Genomic DNA, 19774 nt, shown 5'->3' with positions numbered 1-19774 from the left:
CTGCAAATCAAACATACTGCATTGAAACTGCAATCATTTTGTCAGTTCCTAATTTCCCTTCTAGTAGGGGGTCAATAATTTTAGATATATGTAGTGTCATCTTTAGTCAGAGACCTTTCGTTGCTCTCCTTTAAATACATCCATTAGCTGCAAAAACTGATGTTCAAGAATCATGTAGTTGAAAAGAGGTTCTTTTCAGTGTGTTCTTGAAAATATTCCCAAAACCATTTCCATTCCTATGTTCTAGGCCGGCCCTTTCTGGGGGCACAGGCTTAGGAGACCCTGTGTTTGTTTGGTTTTCTCAGTCCTCCTGTCCTTTACCTTGGAAATAAAATGAGGTGGGCACGTCCCCCCCGACTCACAATCCTGTGATGAGTGTTTCCGAAGAGGTGCAGATGTTAGCAAAGTGTGACGCGTTTCCCGAGAAGGTCCACAAAGATCCCACCGTAAACGGTTCTGGTGTAGATGTGGATCGTGTACAAGTGCTCCTGTGAGCATCCTGGCCCACACCTTCTGTTTGGAGCCCCTCCTTCTGTGGCTGGCACCCAGTCTGCCCTCCTGCTCCCCCACATGTCCCCTGTGGCTCAAGGAGGCGAAGGTTCTGGGATGGGGGGCCAGGGTCCCCCTTTCGGTTGCTCTTCCCTGGAACCCCAGCCCCAGCACCACATCCCAACATATGCCCTCTTCATACTGCCTCCAGGACTGCATCTGTCTTTGTCCGTTTGAGTTACTGTAACAAAATACCTGAGCTGGGTAATTTACAAAGAACAGAAATACATTGCTCACAGTTCTGGAGACTTGGAGCGCAGGATCAAGGTGCCTGCAGATTGGGTGGTCTGGTGAGGGTCTGCTTTCTTTCCAGATGGCGCCTTGAACGCTGCATCTTCCACAAAGAACGATCACTGTGTCCTTGTGTGGCAGGAGGCGGAAGGGGTGAGATTTTTCAGCCAAGCTTTTGTGTGAAGGCACCTGACCCCATTCATGAGCTCGTAGCCCTCATGGCTCAGTCACCTCCCACAGCCCACACCCCAGCACCGCTGCCCTGGTAGTAAGTTTCCTCGTGAGCTTTGGAGGAGACAGACATTCTAACCCTGGCCTCCATGTTCCAGAGGCCGTGGTCGGTCTTCACGGGCTCATGCAGGATTCCCACAACCCTGAGGCTTTTTTCTTCCCAAAGTGTAGATAAATCTCATGTCTGCCTTTATGTAGTCTAATCACTAACCATTATGATTTTTTCCTCCGCTTGTTCTAAATACCTAATAAGAGTGGGCTTGAGCAAAGAAAAAAATCAAGGAAGGTTTTGTAATCATTTTAAACTTACCCTGCTTAGTAGAGATTTTTATAGAAAATCTCAAAGTAAAAACACTAAATGTGTTTATGCTGTATTGGCTAGAAAAAAATAAATTACGTTTTAAAAGTCTGTAGCATCAGATTCTCTACCAAGAGTTAGGTTGTTGGTGAACATGAAAGACTGCTTAAGAAAAACGGGTGTATGCTCATACATGTAGACTTACACATACAATTTTATACAATTTTAGGTGAATTATTGACACCTAAAAAGCCCGTGGATCTAATGTTAAGATCCCTGCTCTATGAGAAGCGGGGCTATCAGAACACTCAGGTGCCTGGTCCATTTCTCAGTGATCTTTGCTGCTTCCACATGACACCCTCCTCCTTAGAGATGAAGCGAACACGTTTGTGAAAACACATGCTCACCTGGGCTGGATAACTGAGGGGAAATACCTGGGCTGGATAACTGAGGGGAAAGGGTTTATGGGAAAAGTATATACCCAGAAATTGAGGTCAGGATTTTTTTTCTTCTTGCTTTTTTTTTTTTTTTTTTGAGACGGAGTCTTGCTCTGTCACCCAGGCTGGAGTGCAATGGCGCGACCTTGGCTCACCATAACGTCTGCCTCCCAGGCTCAGGCGACTCTCAGGATTTCTTTTAGGTACAGAATTTCAGGGTTTCCGTCCCAGGCAGAAAATCATATTGGGATCAATCCCATTAGTTTGAGGGATAACTGAAATCCTGCACCTTCTGTTGATTATGAAAATAAAGCCATTTTACCATGAGAAGTTATCAGGTGTTTGGAGATTGGGAAGGCCTACTTTTAACAAAGGTCACAGCTCTTTCTAGAATTAGAAGCAGAACACCCCGGGGGGCCTCAGAGCCCAGTGACAACCCTTTCGTCCACATCAGGGAGGGTTTCCCACATTGGCCCCCAGCGAACCTGACTGAGAACACTTGTTTTCCATTTAAAATAATTTTGAAGAGCAGAACTGGAAGACCTAATCATTGCACAATTGATTCACAGAAAAACCTGAGTGGGGGATTTTTATCTCATGGCCTATGGAGTCCCTGCGTGGATCCCAGGAGATGAAAAATTCATCATCAGATTCAGCTCAGCATAGATTTATTGAGTACACAAGATAAGTATTAAAGTCAAGCATATCCAAAACCCTAGATAATATTACTAGTAAAAATAGTTACAAATATAAATTATTTTATTATCACATGCTATTACTTTTCTAAGCATATTTCATATTATAATTCGCTTAAAACCTCCACATCCTGATGCAGGAGACACCCCTACGGGCTCCTGGTGCAGTGACTTAGCCTAAGGCTGAGGCTGTTACCCTGAGGGGACCCTGAGGTTGGCAGCTTGCTCATTCGATCCCTAGGATTGCTGGTGTGTCTGCCACTGACTCTGCGTCCTGGAGAAGACACCTGCTGAGTCTGCATGTTACTTTGAATGTCCTCACTGAAGTTGCACGTACAGTTCCGACTGGCGTTTTAATTTTCAGATTGTTTTTTTCTTGATAGCAACTAATACTAATCGTTAATTTATATGCTCTGAGCCCTGTTTTCAGTGGGAGGTTCACTCTCACTTCAGCACCTGCTCTGCAGATGGGCTTGGAAGGAGTTTGGGTCTCCTGAAGCCTACCCCAACATTCCCACTGAACTCCAAACCTCTGGTTACTTTTGTGTTCTTACCTGAACATTGGAGAAGACAAAATTAATGGGTAGATGTGTGTGTTGTTTTCTTGAACCTGCTGAAAATAGAACCACATTATCCATTAATGATATAGATGACAATAGAAGGAAAAGAGCAAAACTAGCTTTACCTTTAACAAAGCCAACAGTTCTGCCCATGTATCCTGCAGCACGGAATCTGAATCAATGTATTATTTTACTTCCTGTTCCTTTATATTGACATGAAGTGTGGATGCCCAAGAGTCTCAGGATTCCGTCTCCCAGAGACAGTGTCGGCTTTCAGGAGGGGAGGGCCGGCTTCCTCTTCCCTTTCAGAATTCCCATTTAGATTGCTTTATTTTTCTATAATTGTCATTGTGCATTAAATGTTCTTTTAATTGATACGTCTATGTTGGTACTTTGAATTAATGTGGTAGGATGCTATATATTAAACTTGGTACATTAGGTCATGGTAGATTCACAGTTGGAAAGTATTTTAGAAAATTTTACTTCTTCATTTTACTATGTAGAAAATTAAGATTCAGGAAGAAGGAGGTATGGTTCTAATAGTACAACGTTACCCACAGAGTTAAGACAGCACTGGGCACAACTCTGCTCATTTACAATCTAAGGGATGTGCTCTGATAAATTAGTGAAGACTGCACAAGAAACCAGCAACCACAAGCAGCGCCAACACAAACAGTGTTGGGTGACAGTTAAAATCACAGTTCTAAACTGTGATTTTAGAACTGTGATTTTAATTTGGAATGAAGAATTTAAAGTCTCTCAGATTGTTGAATGGATCATGACACTTGCAAACATGTAGGAGTTTATGATAAATTCTATATACAATATACAAAATTCTACACTTGTTTCTCATAAAGTCAATATTTCATGACTACTTTAATTTATCTAAATTTATATCTGTATTTCCCAAGTTGCTTCTTATTCTTTGGGTGCAAAATCAGGAGTAGACATCACTTCCGTTTTACTTTTTTTTTATTCTGACCTTAATCTTTATTATTTTATGTCCTTAAGTTTAGACAAATGACCAATTCCCCTTACAATATTTTATAATTCAGCCAAAATACAAGTAATTTAGTAGCAATCCTTTTAAGCTAATCTGACACTTTATCAGCATTATATATTTTTCTGTTGATAACTTTGTTGAGAAACATTTATTAGTTTGTTAACTCTTCCATTTTTCTCAGATCCCAACACAAAATGTATTTCTTCACAGTTTCTGAAAACCAGTTTCTGTGTTGCTTCTTCATGCTGAGTCAGCTCTGACGCCTGTGTGCATCGCCTCACCTGTCTCTCTTGGTTGGGTCAGATCCCACTCCGCCTGGCACCTGGGCCTGCTCAGGGCCTGTGAGCTCTCATTAGTCCATTAGGGGGAGCTCTGCTGGACGCCTCGGCCTGTCCTCTGCAGAGCTCATCAGTGTAGGGCAAACATGCATGTTTACAAATGGAATACTGCATAAGAAGAATTGGCTACTGTTCTAGAAACTAGAAAACAGAAAGCAAAACAACTGCATTTGGAGCTTTCATTTGTCGGTGACTTGCCCACCAGTGGAAGAATCATATAAGCTTATTAGAGTGTGTCCATAGTCAAACTATAATATGAATTCTTCTGTCATTATATTCTATCCCAGGGTAAATCAGATGTCCTTGCTGATTGCCTGGCTGGCTTTAAGTGGGAGGATATCCTTCTTACGAAAATCACTAACTTCTACAAGGCATCCATTCTTGTTTGAAATTGATTTCTCTTACGTTTAAAATGGCCACCGGCCTTTTTCTTGGATGAATTTATTTCCAAAAGATTTGTCTCCACAGAGGAGGATGGCATGGCGAGGCAGTATGACTGGAACATAAACTGTAAGACACAAAGTGCCAGGAAAAGTGCAGGTAAATTTGGAAGCAAGTGATTTGTGAAATTTCACAGGTACAGGGCCGAAGCCTGCAAGGATGAACCAGGGCTTTGAAATTCATACCTTCAGGAGAACAGTGGACAGTCTTGCTGAAAAGGCTTCCAAAACAATTAACAAAATGCAGTTGTCGGCAAAACATCTAGAATTTATCTATCATGACTTGGATAGTGTCCGAGTCTTGCAAAATTCACCTTTGCCTTAGTTTTCAAGACTATTAAGTTAGCTCATTAAAATGTTATTAATGGTACCCAGAATAGAGTTCACTTTAATAAGGAAAGTTCTGGTTTAAAGAATATGAAAACCTTAAAAAAATGAACAGTTTGGCCATATTCATTATAAAAGTTTACACCAAGGTTTAGTTAAAAATAATAGTTTACGCTTTGGGAGGCTGAGGTAGGAGGATCACGAGGTCAGGAGTTTGAGACTAGCTTGACCAACACGGTGAAACCCCATCTCTACTAAAAATACAAAAATTAGTTGGGTGTGGTGGTGGGTCCCTGTAATCTTAGCTACTCAAGAGGCTGAGGCAGGAGAATCGCTTGAACCCAAGAGGTAGAGGTTGCCGTGAGCCAAGATTGCACCACTGCACTCCAGCCTGGGCGACAGAGTGAAACTCTGTCTCAAAGAAAAAAAAATAATAGTTTATATACGTTTGTGTATAAGGGTGTGCGCACGCAGCAGCACACTTTATAAAGAAATCAAATAGAAAGTGCGTCACTCAAATAGAACTTTTAATAACCAAAATCTAACAGCAAAGACAGTTGCATAATCTGCCAAACATTTTTTTAAGTATATAATTTTTCAAACCTAAAAAATTTGAAGTGAGCAAACAGAACCCTGTGCAGTTATCATTAATATTTATTATATGCCAAGATAGCACTAGACTGCTTTGGCTCTGTCTGTGTTTTTAAAGAGTAAAGTATGCCTCCACAGCTGGAGCCTGACTGCCTCCTCACCGGCCCTTGCGTACTGATGTTCCTACCGACTGTTCCATTTACATTTTTAAATTCTTCCTTCATACGCATTTTTCCACAGACAACAAATTTTTTGTGTGTTTTTCAATTATAGATAAATGGAATGCCATTAGGTGCTCATTTTGCAAACATTATGCTTTTTGTACGGATCTACAATGCATGAAGATAAAACCTGCTGCATGTAGATCTACTTAGTCCATCCCTTTAAGGACTGTGAGTTGTTGCATGAACTGTCCAAAGTTGATTGATAAGTTTTCTGCACATTCTTAGTTGGGTGTAAGTCCCTGCAAGAAAAATTTAGATTTTCAATATTGCCAACATATTTATTTTAATAAGCCTAACTTTGCAATGATGTGTACATTCTCTAGAAGTTAGTTTGGGGCTCATATGTGGTGAATTCTTGTTACCAGCTGTGAATCCACAAGGGTCTGCAGCAAACTTGATTCTTGCTTCCTTGGAGGAAGGAATTGGGTTGAGGGGCAGAAAGAGGTTTAAGGCAGAGGGAGAGACTGAGGCCAGTTTTAGAGCAGGAGTGAAAGTTTATTAAAAAGTTTTAGAGCAAGAATGAAAGGAAGTGAAGGACACTTGTAAGAGAGCCGGTGGGTGACTTGAGAGATGAAGAGCCCCATCCAGCCCTTGACTTGGGGTTTTCTCCATTGACATGGTTCCAAGGTTTGCAGCCCCCTTCCCCGATTCTTCCTTGGGGGTGGGCTGTCTGCATGTGCAGGGCCGGCCAGCATTTGAGGGGGCTGCATGCACCGTGTGTTTCCTGGGGCTGTGCACATGTTCACTTGAGGTGTTTTTCCCTCACCAATTGAGTCCACCCAGATGAAAGTCGTAGACCAGTTAAATACCACCCTTTTGTCTTGAAGCGCCCGTGCTTGAGGCCACTGCCCAGCTCCTGAGATCTTATCGGGAAGCTGCTGATCACCAGCTTCTGGTGTTTTCTATCTACCTGGAGACTGCCTTTTCCTGGTACTGGCTGTGCCCAGTGATCATTTTAGACAGAAAGTGTAACAACCACCTGACCACCACCTGCTGGTCGCCTGATGTCCTGGGGCTGGGGCCCGTCTCCTGCCCTGCTCATGTCTGCTCTGTGTTACGGTTGTGAGGTTGTGAAGAGCCCTGCTCATGTCTGCTCTGTGTTATGGTTGTGAAGAGCGAAGTCGAAGGGCAATGACAGGCCCATTTGCATCCATGACTAATCGTGGTGGGTGCCCAGTTGACTGGCAGGAGCAGTGCTACCAGGTGTGAAGCTGGTGGGTGACAGGCAACTGACATGGACGGACACCCCTGCTCCTCATCACCTGCCCTGATAGTGCAGGCCGGGCTGACCAGGAAAGCTGCCAGCCCCAGTTCCCTGGACCACTTGGGAGAGCTCCCCTGGAGGGCCAGGCCCATCAGCACAGGGGCTGGGGGAGGAGAGCTAAGGATGGAAAAGCCCTGGAAGCTAATTCAGAGGAGAAGAGTGTCTTCAGGTTCCTCCTGTACCCTGTCAGGGATCGAGGCAGAGGCTCCGGATGGACCAGAGACTCCGAGGCCAGGATGCAAACATCATAAGGTCATGGCGCTGGGAGCCTGGTTCCTGTCTGCGGCTCCCAGAGACCCCAGTGTGTTGTCCTGGCATGAGGTCGGGGCTGGGGGGCCGCTCCCCCATGACGCCCGCCAAGGACAGCCTTTGTCATTCCTGGCCTGTGCTCAGACCTGACGAAACTCATACACGGGGCTTTAGGTGTGAGAAGACAGATCCAGCTCCTCAAGAAGGTGGATTACTATGGAATCATTGAATTTTTAAAATGTAGGAGTTATCATACACTTTTCAAAACTCTAATCCCAGGATATTGAAATCCTTCTAATAAGGATTTAACATCCAAATTAAGCAAATATGCACAAGAGTTTTCAAATAACTCTTCTTAGTTTGAAATCATTGCATCCAGACACTGAGAAATAGTTTACTTACTTCAGATGGCAAATCCAGGCTCCCACAGTCTATTTAGGAAATTTTATTGGAGTGAATTATTTTTTAAAAGTAGAGAGAGATTCAACACCCCATTCTGAAAGATGCCCTACAGAGTGTTTCCTACAGCAAAGGGAACGTCCTGCTCTGTGCAAGAAACAATGCCTCGTGACTCAACGCCCTATCACAGAGCCCCAGGGTGAAGTCTGTTAACACATTGTTTTCCGAAAACTATGGGTATTTTTGAAAGCATCTTTCATGTGTGGGTGTGAAATAGAATACTTCAGAATTGTTTTTCTGTAAATTTCTAATTTTTAAAATTTAACTTTCAAACCCTTCAATTATAGAGAAAAAAAATAAAAAACCTTATTTTCTAGGTCCCTGGCCTTTCCCACATCTCCATTCTCTTCTTACAAGAGTAAGGCCAGGCCTGTGTGAGGAGTAAGACCACCAGGGAAGGGAACGGGATTGACGAGGACCTGGGGAGAGAGCAGGGGGATTAACACCCCAGGTCATCCTGTCCTCGCCACAAGAAGGGTTTTGAACTGAACAAACCTGGAGGTAGGACCCTGGCTGGTGACCACAATACAGCGTTTTACTTGTAGAAATGATTGAAATCTTTCTGGAAATTGTAGTATTCATATCTGAACATGAGTTTGCAGCCATAACAAATTTAAATTTAGTGTTAAGTCCACAGTTTAAATATCTGAAGTAGAAATTGAGGCCTATTCATACATGTAATTCAGTAATAACTTGAAGAACAATGTTTTAGAAGACCAGAATGAGAAATCTGATCTTATATACCCCCAAACCATTTTTTTGATGAGAAATGTATAATTGATAAGTGATCTATGTCATAGAAAACTGCTCCTTCTTAAAATATGTGGTCAGAGGATAATGTGGAGATAGCTATATCCTATTATTAATATAATGATGCTGCTACCAAGATGTGAACATTAATTAAATGTCATAACATAGTTTGGGATTAAATGAGAAAATGCAGAATAGTATTTTATGAAAGCTTTTATCTGATATGTTTGTGAAAAGAAAAGCAGGATTGAATTGGAAAATAATTTATTGAACAATTACCTTAGATTTCAACCTCAGTTCTGTAGAGGTTTTATGATACATTTGATTCTATTCCGAATTTGTTCCTTTGGTGAGTCCCTGCAGTCCCTGAGTGTGGGAAGTGAGGAGGCCGTGATTATGGGCGAATGCATGGAATAGGGGAGTCAGGCCGTGAGTTAGATTTATGAGCCTTGGGGCAGCTCACGATCCATACCTGCTTGTGGGTCCTTTAAGGGATATGTATTAGGAGAGGAATGAAATAGCGGACTGTTTTGGTTGCATTAGAAATGCTTTCTGATGGCGTTAGTTTGTCTAGATATCAGTTAACAGAACACTATGAAAATGCTACCCAGAAGGTTAAATTAAAGTGATCAGCTGTGGATTGACTCTGGGGTCATAAAATAATTAGGACGCAGGAGGCAGAATAAGTTCAGCCAGGCTGCTGTGTGAAAAGTTCCATTAGAAGCTGCAGAAGTTTTCCCGTTTACTTTTTATCATCCAGTAAGTTTTATAAATCTTGGTTTGAAAATTAAAGTTCCTATATATGCTAATGTTAAGATGTTAGAGGCTTCATAATTATATAATGGTCATTTATAAAAGTGTGGAAGCACAAATTGGCTGAGCCTTTCCTCTCAACTTTAACACACTGAAGTCCTTGGTGTTTGAATGAGGTGGTTTTAAAACAACAATTTTTCATGGGTAGAACTAACCACCTTGGTAGTTGTGTTAAATCTGATGGTCTATAAGGTGCTTTCCACAGTGATCGTCCTTGACTCCTGTCGAGGCAGCTTGGACTCCACAGTAACAAGGAACCATAGGTGGGCTGACTTGGGCAGCAGGGACTCCCTTCTCACCGTTCTGGGAGGTGGAAGTCCAACACCAAGGTGCTGTGGGTTTGGTTACTGGCAAGGACCGGCTTCCTGGACTGCAAGCGGCAGCCTTATGTGTGTGTCCTCACATGGTAGAGACAGTGAGGTGGGGGTGGGGAGAGGAAGAACAAGAGAGAGAGAGAAAAAGAGAAAAAAGAAAGAGAGAGAGCGAGAGCGCTGTATCTGCTGTCTTTTCCTGTTCCTTTAAGGACACCAACCCTATCAAATAGGCCCCCTGAATGACCTCATCTGACCTTAGTTACTTCCTACAGGCCCTGCCTCCAATGCAGTCACACTGGGGGTCAGGACTTCATCATGGATTTTAGGGGACACGGTCCCATTCCCAGCACTTCCCATTAGGGCTCACAGAACGGCTCTCACTTTCCAGATGCAGAAACTTGATTTTAGAGAGATTTAGAGACCTAAATACCTAAATGGCTGGTTCAGATGTACACAGAAAGGAACATTTCAGGAGACTGCACAAAGCAATTATGAAATAAATATTATTTTGGCTTAGCTAAAATCATAGAGAACAAGCTCCTCAAGTTCTAGTAAACAAATGTTTATGTTGGTTGTTCAAGTTGTAATTTTTTCTTACCTGTCTTGTTAAGCATATTAGTCCAGATTTTACCACAGGTGATCAGTTTCTTGATATTTCCTTTGAAATATCAAGGATATTTTGGGATATTTCAGGATATCTTCATGACATGTATAAGTGAGTCAAATGACAGCTTTAAAATGTCATTCTTTGGCAGTCTATCAAGGCAGAAACTAACTTGTTTCTTCTCAAAATGTATTTTCTCTCATCTTGTACTTGCTTGCTTGCAAATACATTAACAGCTAAAATTTTAAAATGTTGTAGAGCATTTTCAAAAATTCCATACAGAGAGGCCTCCAGTTACTATGACATAGACAATTCAATGTGCTCATCTTCCGTAGCACAGAAAAGTTCTTAGAAGCGTGAGACTGTTTGCTGTGTCACACAGAGGAGCAGCTAGTAGGTGGACGGATGCCTTTCTCCCCACTCCCTCACTGGGCCATGAACACTGCAGAATTTACTATCTACTGAGGGAGGGAATGAACCCCCGCTGTGTTCTGCAGTTCACACTCACCGTGAGATGCATTCTGGCCTGCAACGTCAACCTCGTGTTGAAGAGGAAAACCGTGTGCTTCCCACATGCACGAGTAACTCCCTGTCCCTCCTCTACAGAGGATACCCTTGGAAACCCACTGTCCACACAATGGCATTTATTTATTCAGCTTTATTGAGCTGTAACTAATAAAAATTATACATGCTTAAGGTGTGCAGGGTATGTTCTCATGTGCATATATCTTATGATATGCACACTACAAACAAGCTAATTAACATGTATATCACCTCTTACGGTTACCTTTGTTTTTGTGGTGAGGACACATAAGGTTTATTCTCTTAGCACATTTCAAGGAAATACAGTATTATTAACCATAGTCACCATGCTTTCCATTAGAGCCACAGAACTGGTTCACCTTACAGCTGAAACGTTGCACCCTTGGCCAGCATCTCTGCGCCGCCCCCCACCCCGAAACCCCTGGTAACCACAGTTCTACTCTCTGCTTCTGTATTCAACATTCTTAGATTCCACGTGCAGGAGAGACCGTGTGGTATTTGTCTTTCTGTGCCTGGCTGATTCTGCTCAGCCCAGTGCCCTCCAGGCTCATCCGTGTTGTTCCAGATGGCAGGATTTCCCTCTTTATGGCTGAAGGATGCTCCATTTGGTGGATCTGCTGCATTTTCTTTATTTTTACATCTGCTGGTGGACACTTGGGTTGTATCCATATCTTGGCTGTTGTCAGTAATGCTTTGCTGGGATTTAAGAGCCCGTCTGTTACTCTGGCCATGGGTGCAGTGTGGCTGGGAAACATCTGTGGTGTTTCAGGTAGATACTGAGAATGTGGATGTGATAAGAGCCCACGGTAAGGACATCCCAGGGTGGCTCTGACTTTGCTGTTCACAGTATCTGGAACGCAGCCTAAGACCAAGAAAAAGTCAAAACGATCACCCTGTAGCAAGATCCCTGAAATACAGCTCTTTTTCTGTGTATAAAATTATTTTTGTCAGTTAAAAATATATGCACAAAAAATTTTAATGCAGGTATATTTGCTCTAATTTTTGGTTTCTTTCCTTTGAATTTATAAAGTATTCCCCCTAAGAAGGACATTCCTGGGGTCTCTCAGGCTGTGGAAGTCCTCACAGCAGCCTTCCTGCATCTGCACCTGCACCGCTGTCCAGGGCGGGAGCTCCCAGGTCCACCCTTCGGCATGAGCTCTGCCACCATCTGACTTCTTCGTCCTTGCTTTGCACAACAGATTCCTTTCAGACCCATTCAGCCCAAACATGCTCATGTTTCCACCTAGAACTCAAAGAAAGTCTGTCACTTCTGTTTTTCCTGTAGTGTCTTTTTGAGGTAAAGGCACCCTTTGGCCACTGTCCATCTACCCCAGGCCACCTCGTACACCCCTCAGAGCGGCACCAGTCACCCTTGTCTACCTGAAGTTGCAACAGTTGCATTCATCAGATTAGCAAACACAGGTGCATGGCTTAATGCGCAAGCGATTTGGAGATTTTTACCATTTCACTAGCCAGTTAAGGGCCTATTGTGCTTTTAGCTTTTTATCACAACCTACGCTTAAATATCCCAGGCACCTGTGGTCAGAGGATGTGAAATAATTGATCATTCATGAATTAATATTGGTTGAAGATTGTCCTAAACACGGCCGACCTCAGCAGAGATGCACAGTGAAGAGGGAGCCCATCCTGGGGTTGGCGGGAAGAGAACAGATTTAAAACAGGACTGAGTGCCCCGCCCCACTTCCCTTTCACCACCTTGGAGAAGGTGGGCCCCTCGTTTCTTCACGGAGCTCCATTCCTCACAAGCAGATTGCAGATGGGATGGCAGCTGTGCAGAGACTCTCCCTGGATTTTACGGGGCCTATTTATCACCGTCTTTGTTTTCATACGTGCAACACCACACATTAAAGGTTTGAAATAGTGTCATTACTGTCATATTTAGCCAAGGTTGCTTTGGAAATATAATTTAACAAGTATTTCAGTTTACATGAAGAATTTCTTTTGAATTCACTTTCCGATAGTGCATTTTAACCTAAACTTGGTTTGTTTTCTGAACTTTTTTAAAGCACAGAACTGTTACACTTCGCAGACAGGCAGTTGGCGGCTTGGGCCTGAGTATAAAGGTATGGGAAATGGTTTTCTTTATTCCTGCTTTTTATTTTCGAAGAACTTTTTAGTGTGAATCATGATAACCATGTTTCTTTCTGATGGCTTTGTCTTTCAGGGAGGTTCTGAGCACAACGTCCCCGTCGTCATATCAAAAATATTCAAAGACCGAGCAGGTAAAAACAGCCAAAATGACCTGTGTGTGCATCGCAGCCGTTTGTAAGATAACAAATTACTGAAAATGATAAAAATCAGCAGATGTGTATTTTGCTCGATTACCTAAACTTCCATTTTATTTTCATAGCTGTGACTTTTTCAAAGGATGCTTCTTATGCCCTGATCTGAGGCTGCCCTTTTTAACCTCTGCTGATCCCTCTGGCCCTTAAGACAGACAGTAATTCTCTGTTTGATGCATCAGGTTATCCTCTAAAGATATTGATGATTCAGGGGTTTGAACGTGGAGTTTAAGGTATGTTAAAAATTGAGGAGAATTAAATACAGATGGAGAAGTCCATGGTGGTCGTTGAAGTATCTGACACAAGTCTCCAAGCGTAAGAACGTAACTTGCCTGTTGCAGGACTAGCTGACCGCGCCACGCGGGGCTGAAATGCCGTCCGTTCTGCACTTGGCAGCTGGCGGGACTGCACTGACTGCTACCTCAGTCCATGAAATGAAACACTGGCTATGGGAATGATCACAAGAATAACTGACATTCACAGGGAGGGATTACCCTGTGTGCAATCGGAAAGTGAGGTGGGACTTCTGGCCATACATTCCACTATTGGGCAGATTGTGTCTCGTACAATTCGATTTTGGACATAATGACCCCCCTGCGTTAAACTGCATGCATCTGTCTCCTTGTCAGGAGGATTTTGTGTCCCCAGAGCTGGCCTCCTCCCACCTGGTCCAGCAGCTCCTGGGTGTGCAGCCTCAGGCCGCTCCTCCCCTATTCTCCAGAGTAAGGGGCACCTGGACATGCGCCCTGTGTGGGGGGCGATTAGCTTATGTCCTTGAGGCCTGCAGGGGAACAGGAAGTAAGACAGAGTGGGCGAGGCGGGTGGCCTTATGACCTCATGTGCCTCACACCGGAAAGCACAGCCACTGCAGAGGACCGCTGGCTGTGTCCCCGGAGGGGACATGCTTCTCTCCACACTCTACCAGAAATGTGGAGGTTTTGGGTGAAAAGCGCAGAATAAGCTCATACTTTTTCTCAAAACGTTCTTACTCATTTCATCCAATTTTACCCAAACCATAAGCCCAGCATGCAGGTAGAGTGCCCTGAAGAGGATGGAGGTCCCAGGCTGGGGAAGCCTTAACCACCAGCCCTCTGAAGGTGGGTGCGGTGAGGGCAGCGAGGGTCAGGTCGTATGAAGGTGGGTGTGGCAGTGATCAGGTCCTCTGAAGGTGGGTGCAGTGAGGGCAGGTATAGTCAGGTCGTCTGAAGTTGGGTGCGGTGAGGACAGTGAGGGTCAGGTCCTCTGAAGGTGGTGCGGTGAGGGCACGATGGTCAGGACAGTGATGTGTGGTGCAGGAGACCATGTTCTGCTGCGGAGATTGTCTCAGTGGGATGTGAATTCCCCACGGCAGCTCTGAACATGTTCTCAGGGAAGAGAGGTTTCCACAGAATGATTCGCCATGAAGTCTGCATCCGGGTAAAGATTCTTTTTCACCAGAAGGACATTTAGGAGTCAGGTCAGCAGTACAGTTTTCTTCTTTTGAGCAAGCTTACAAACTTGCCTTCAAACTCGCAGCAGAGGGCTTTCCATTTAATCAGGAATTAGGGGCCAGCAAGCCCCAAAACCCAGCGGCAGCCTCAGCCTCAGAGGCAGCAGGGGCTGTTCGAAAGGAAACCTAGGAATTTCAGTGTTATAGGAAATACAGTGTTAGTTAAAACCAAGATGGCAGGAAAAGTGAGAGGGCTTTGCAGACCTCTGAATGAAAGGGTAATTCTTCTTGAGGGTTTTTTTTTTTTTTGGTTTGTTGCCCACCCTCCCCACCCCCAGACGGCCTCTCACTGAGACGCCCAGGCTGGAGGGCAGTGGCATGATCTCGGCTCACTGCAGCCTCCACCTCTCAGGTTCAAGCGATTCTCCTGCCCCAGCCTTCCGAGTAGCTGGGATTACATGTGTCCACCACCACGTCTGGCTAATTTTTGTATTTTCAGTAGAAGTGGCGGGGGGGGGGGTCACACCATGTTGGCCAGGCTGGTCTCGAACTCCTGACCTCAAGTGATCTGCCTGCCTCAGCCTCCCAAAGTGCTGGGATTACAGGCGTGAGCCACTGCACCTGGCCTCTTTTTGAGGTTTTTAGAGCATTTCAAAAGAAACATTATGATTCATTTGAACTGTAGTATTTTGTTGCATGTATTACATCGAGTGTTATGATTGTGTTAACCAGCTTTGCAGAGCTCAGTGCTTTGGCGCATATGAAGTGTGATCCCACACGGAGCCGTGGGTCCACTGTTGCTGTGTCGGGTGTGGTTGGTTCCTGCTGCACCCCTGAAGCCATCTGGCTGACTGGTGGATAGTGGAAAGAAGGCATGGCCTGATGCAGCTCTGTTCCTCTCATCTTTGTGAACATTTTTAGTTATTTTCATTCATGGGGTTTTATTTTTTTAATTGGTGGATATGATGAAAAGTCTCAGAAAAGAGAATAAGACAGTAAGGTTAGCCAACAGGTAACATTCAGTAAAGGATATTTATGGTTAATTCAGAAAGAAAATCTATTTTTCCTGTAGGGGGAGAAACAGGTCAAGAAGGCCACACTCCCTGGAGTGTGAGTGCGACCCTGGGGTTGTAGCCTGTGTGCCCTCCCAAGCCAGCGTCCCTGCCTCAAGCAACCAAGGCTTGGTGGGTGTGGTCAGGAGAAACTGGGACCCAGGAGATCCCACCTTACCAGACTGCAGACCATGCTGATGCACTTCTCTTCTGACATTGGAAGCTTCACAAGTAACTCCAGTGGGGAGCCCCAGTGGGAGGTCCCCACGCTCCTCCCGGGCCTGCTTCCAGGCTTGCGTTCCGTACCCCCTGCAGATTTCCCACCCAGAGTCTTGCCTGCCCGTCCCTGCTGCCCCCTCATCCTGCCAGCTCGCCTGTCTCCATCCTCACCACCCCTCCAGGCCCAGGCCCGCGACCTCAGCAGCACTTGGAGATGAACTTACATGGTTCCTCCCTGCACCTGCCTCTCCCCACCAGGATCCATTTCATCCGCTGTGCCAGAGTTCGTGTTTTGGAGACACATTTATGTCCTCATTGTATGCACAGTCAGTAACAGAAAGTCCTGGCAATGAATTGTGAGTTTAAGGGATCAGGGGCTTTGTCTCATTTATTTTATGTCTTCCGTGTAAACCACAGAACGAGTGTTTTACAGGTGAGCAGAGCCCCTGGGTTGTCCTGAATATCTTGTATTAGACTGACGCAGGAGTCTGGCCTCAGTATGAAGGGAGTGCAGGAGGCTCTGTGAACTTCGATGCTGGAGCCCAGGCATGCATACCTCTACCCCACAGAAAAGAGCCCAGGAGCACATACCCTCTACCCCACAGAGCACAGAGTCGCCAGATAGGTCAGGATGCAGACAGACCAAACACGGGGTGATTAGTTAGAACTAGGAATACCTACGGATGCTAAGAGAAACTGTCTGCATTCCTCCACGTTTTACATCCTCTTCTGGATGAGCAGGTGTACATTTATCCCCAGGTGATGAAAGGCCAGGAGAGGTGGGAAGGCTCTCCAGCTCTCATTCTCCAGGGACACCAGAGCACCCAGGTAGCCCAAGGCTTCACCTCGCTCATTTCTAAGAATGAGGCAGTTGTGAGATGTTAGATCAGCACAAAATATAAAATTATTAGTTTGCTTGTTTATCCATGAATTTATCCAATCCTATTTAATAAACAACTTCTATGGATAAGACGCTTCTCGGGCCATCCGCAGAGACCAAGGCAGAATTCTCGCCGTTGCAGAGCTTGTAGACAACTGGAGAAGGCTGGCGGTGAACACTTGTGCGATACATTTGCAGAAATGACGGCTCCTGTGGAGTGAGCAACACCGTGGTACCGAGAAGATGGGTAGAGGGCGCTGTGCTTTGTAATGTGGTTAATGATTTTATCCTGTGAGTAGGAGAGAGTCAGCTGAAGTTTGTTTAAAATTAGAGTGATTAGGGTAGCTTCTCATTTAAGAAAAGTCACCCTGGCTGTTGTGAGGAAGCTGCTCCAGGAAGCAGGGAGGAAAGTGGAGAGCCTGTGCAGGGTGCAGGAGGGGCAGCCGTCCCTGCCCTTCTGGGATTTTGGTGAATTTGTAGATAAGTGGCCAGAAGCGGGATGTCCTCGGAGGCTCCATGTCACATGCTGCTGAAGAGTGGGCTGTGTGTCTGAGAGGAAGGAGGACTCAGGCCAGGTTGAGGTTTCCATTTAGCCTCAGCACCAGGTGGGCCAATGGTGCATTTAGTGAAATGGCCCGCACAGGTCCTGGGGTGCTGAGTGAATGTCGGAAGCAGAGCGTGGACAGCGGGGGATCCGTGCTGTGTTTCAGGGCTGATTTGCTGGCCAGCGGAGTGTACCTGTGAGAGGCTCAGAGGACAATATCAGGGTAAGACACTTTTTAAAGAGAGGCATTTAAATTAAATGAATGGCACGGAGGTGGTTCCCCAGAGACTTGCTGTAGGTGGAGCGGAGAAGGCTCCTGAGGCCTGAGTTAGGAGTGTGGACATCCCGAGGCTGGACGGTTGCCTGATGTCAGAGTGGAGCCAGGCAGCCCGGCTCAGTTCACTTGCGCCTTGAATTCTTCGCAAAGTGACTCTTGAGCATCTGAATTGCCTGAGCAGCTGTGCAGAGCCTGACAGAGAGAGGCTCTGATTGTACCATTGAGGTGCGGCCTGCATGCAGGATTCCACGCCCTGGAGCCCCCGCCCCCTGGTCCCTCTGATGTGGAGACCTTCAGACCTCACACTCGTCACAGGGGACTCGGGATCCACAGGTCCACGTCGTGGGTGTGGAGAGGCTGAGAGGTGGAAATAGGTCTGAGACTCTCCTCAGTGCAGATATAGGGTTAAGCACATATGTCTAGACATTGTTGAATACCTGGTGAGATTGTATATTTTCGGGGAGATATTATTTTTATTGTGTTTAATGGGAAATTTGTTAGTATTACATTTGAGTATAATTTTTCTTGAGCATTAAATGTCAATCACCAATTTTGATTCCTTCAATTCATTAACCTTTCAAATAATGATATAAATTTCTTTTTCTTTTTCTTTTTTTTTTTTTTGAGATAGAGTCTTGCTCTGTCACCCAGGCTGGAGTGCCGTGGTGCGATCTCGGCTCACTACAAGCTCCGCCTCCCGGGTTCAAGCAATTCTCCCTCAGCCTCCTGAGTAGCTGGGATTACAGGTGCCAGCCATTATGCCCAGCTAATTTTTGTATTTTTAGTAGAGATGGGGCTTCACCATGTTGGCCAGGATGGTCTCAACCCTTGACCTCGTGATCTGCCCGCTTCAGCCTCCCAAAGTGCTGGGATTATGGGCGTGAGCCACCGTGCCTGACCATGATTATAAATTTCTACAAATGATCCATTTGATGATTTTAAACTTCATAAACACTAGACAAAGCCTCTGCGCATGCTGTGATTGCAGGCGCACACTCATCGATTCCGTCGTTCGGTTAACAAACGTTGTAGACCCCTGAGTGCTAAGCACTGCCCTCTGTGCTGAAAGAAGCGAAAAATAGACGAGTTCTTGCTTTCAGAGAGTGTGCATTATAGCGGGAGAAGATAATAAGCAAAAATATAAATGAAATTATGTCATGTATGGATAAGACTAAGGAGAAAAATATAGCTACATTTTTGCTAATACTTTCAGGCATTCATGGTATGACCTTTAACTACCCTATGAGATAATGACTGGGATTTTCATTCCGATTTTATAGATGAGGACACTGAGGCAAAGATACGTTAAAGAGTTTGCACAGGGACACGTGTAAATGGCAGAGCTGAGGAGTGACCCCAAGACCCATTTCTGGGTCATTATCCGGTGCTGCCTGTCTTTCAAACATTTGGAAAGAACCAGTGCAATGTGGTTACGACATTTCTTCATTTATTCTTTATTTTTGTGCATTCCTTGGGTTATTGCTCTATGTTGGTGTTGCCTAGGGTTGAGTAATGTTATTTTGATAACTTCCTAGTGTAGTAATGGTGAAATGATTACTACCAGAAAAGGAAAAAGCAGTGTCTTTTTGGACCAGCTGAGTGACACGGTCTGTTGTTTGATGCATGTTTATTGATTATTGATATGAGATTTGATTCTCTCAAGATAATTTAAAAATAAACACTTTGTATTGAGCTTTCTTTTTGTAGTTGAACTTCTTTTGTTAAGTCAATAGACTTCTAATGTGCACATATTTACCTAAGTTTTAGGTTTCTGCATGTATGTACTTCAGGGAAAAGACAAATGGAGAAAGGAAAAGCTCACTTGTCGGCCTGGCCTGAGCCCTGCCGTGTGTCATTTTGTCAGCGTGTGTGGCCCTAGGGTGCTGGCATTGTGAAAACCTGGGGACTCCGCCCAGGAAGGGCCGTGTGTGCTGTGAAATCCTCTCAGCTTATGGTGCTTTGAGTGAATACGGCTTGCTCTTCTCACTGAACAAGAAATCCGGCTGTGTGCTGTGGTTTCCTCCCAGTACCTTTCTGTCCTCCTGCGGCACCATCCTTAGCTTGTGGGTTTTATCCTCATGTTCATTGAGGATATTTGCAAAGTGGTGGCTGTATTTCAAGATAACGTATCTTCTTTTTTATGAAGGAAA

At 44.7% G+C, this 19774-nt stretch overlaps 1 protein-coding gene across 2 annotated transcripts in view; it reads left to right on the top strand.

Annotated features, from left to right (window-relative positions):
• The window catches only part of SNTG2 (syntrophin gamma 2), a 353789-nt gene that overhangs the window by 110764 nt on the left and 223251 nt on the right, over nucleotides 1–19774 (top strand). Inside the window, exons 3-4 of one of the 2 annotated variants that reach the window (XM_033176694.1) lie at nucleotides 12948–13004; nucleotides 13106–13163. In XM_033176694.1, coding sequence (XP_033032585.1) covers nucleotides 12948–13004; nucleotides 13106–13163 — 115 coding nt within the window. Of the gene's footprint in view, nucleotides 1–12947; nucleotides 13005–13105; nucleotides 13164–14106; nucleotides 14321–19774 lie in introns of those variants that run through there. The other variant, XM_033176695.1, reaches the window with a different exon arrangement.

The sequence above is a fragment of the Trachypithecus francoisi genome, unplaced genomic scaffold, assembly GCF_009764315.1.
Source record: "Trachypithecus francoisi isolate TF-2019V2 unplaced genomic scaffold, Tfra_2.0 Lachesis_group17, whole genome shotgun sequence".
Classification (NCBI taxonomy): Eukaryota; Metazoa; Chordata; class Mammalia; order Primates; family Cercopithecidae; genus Trachypithecus; species Trachypithecus francoisi.
Note: the sequence above shows the minus strand (reverse complement) of the source record. Positions and strands in the feature narration are given on the sequence as shown.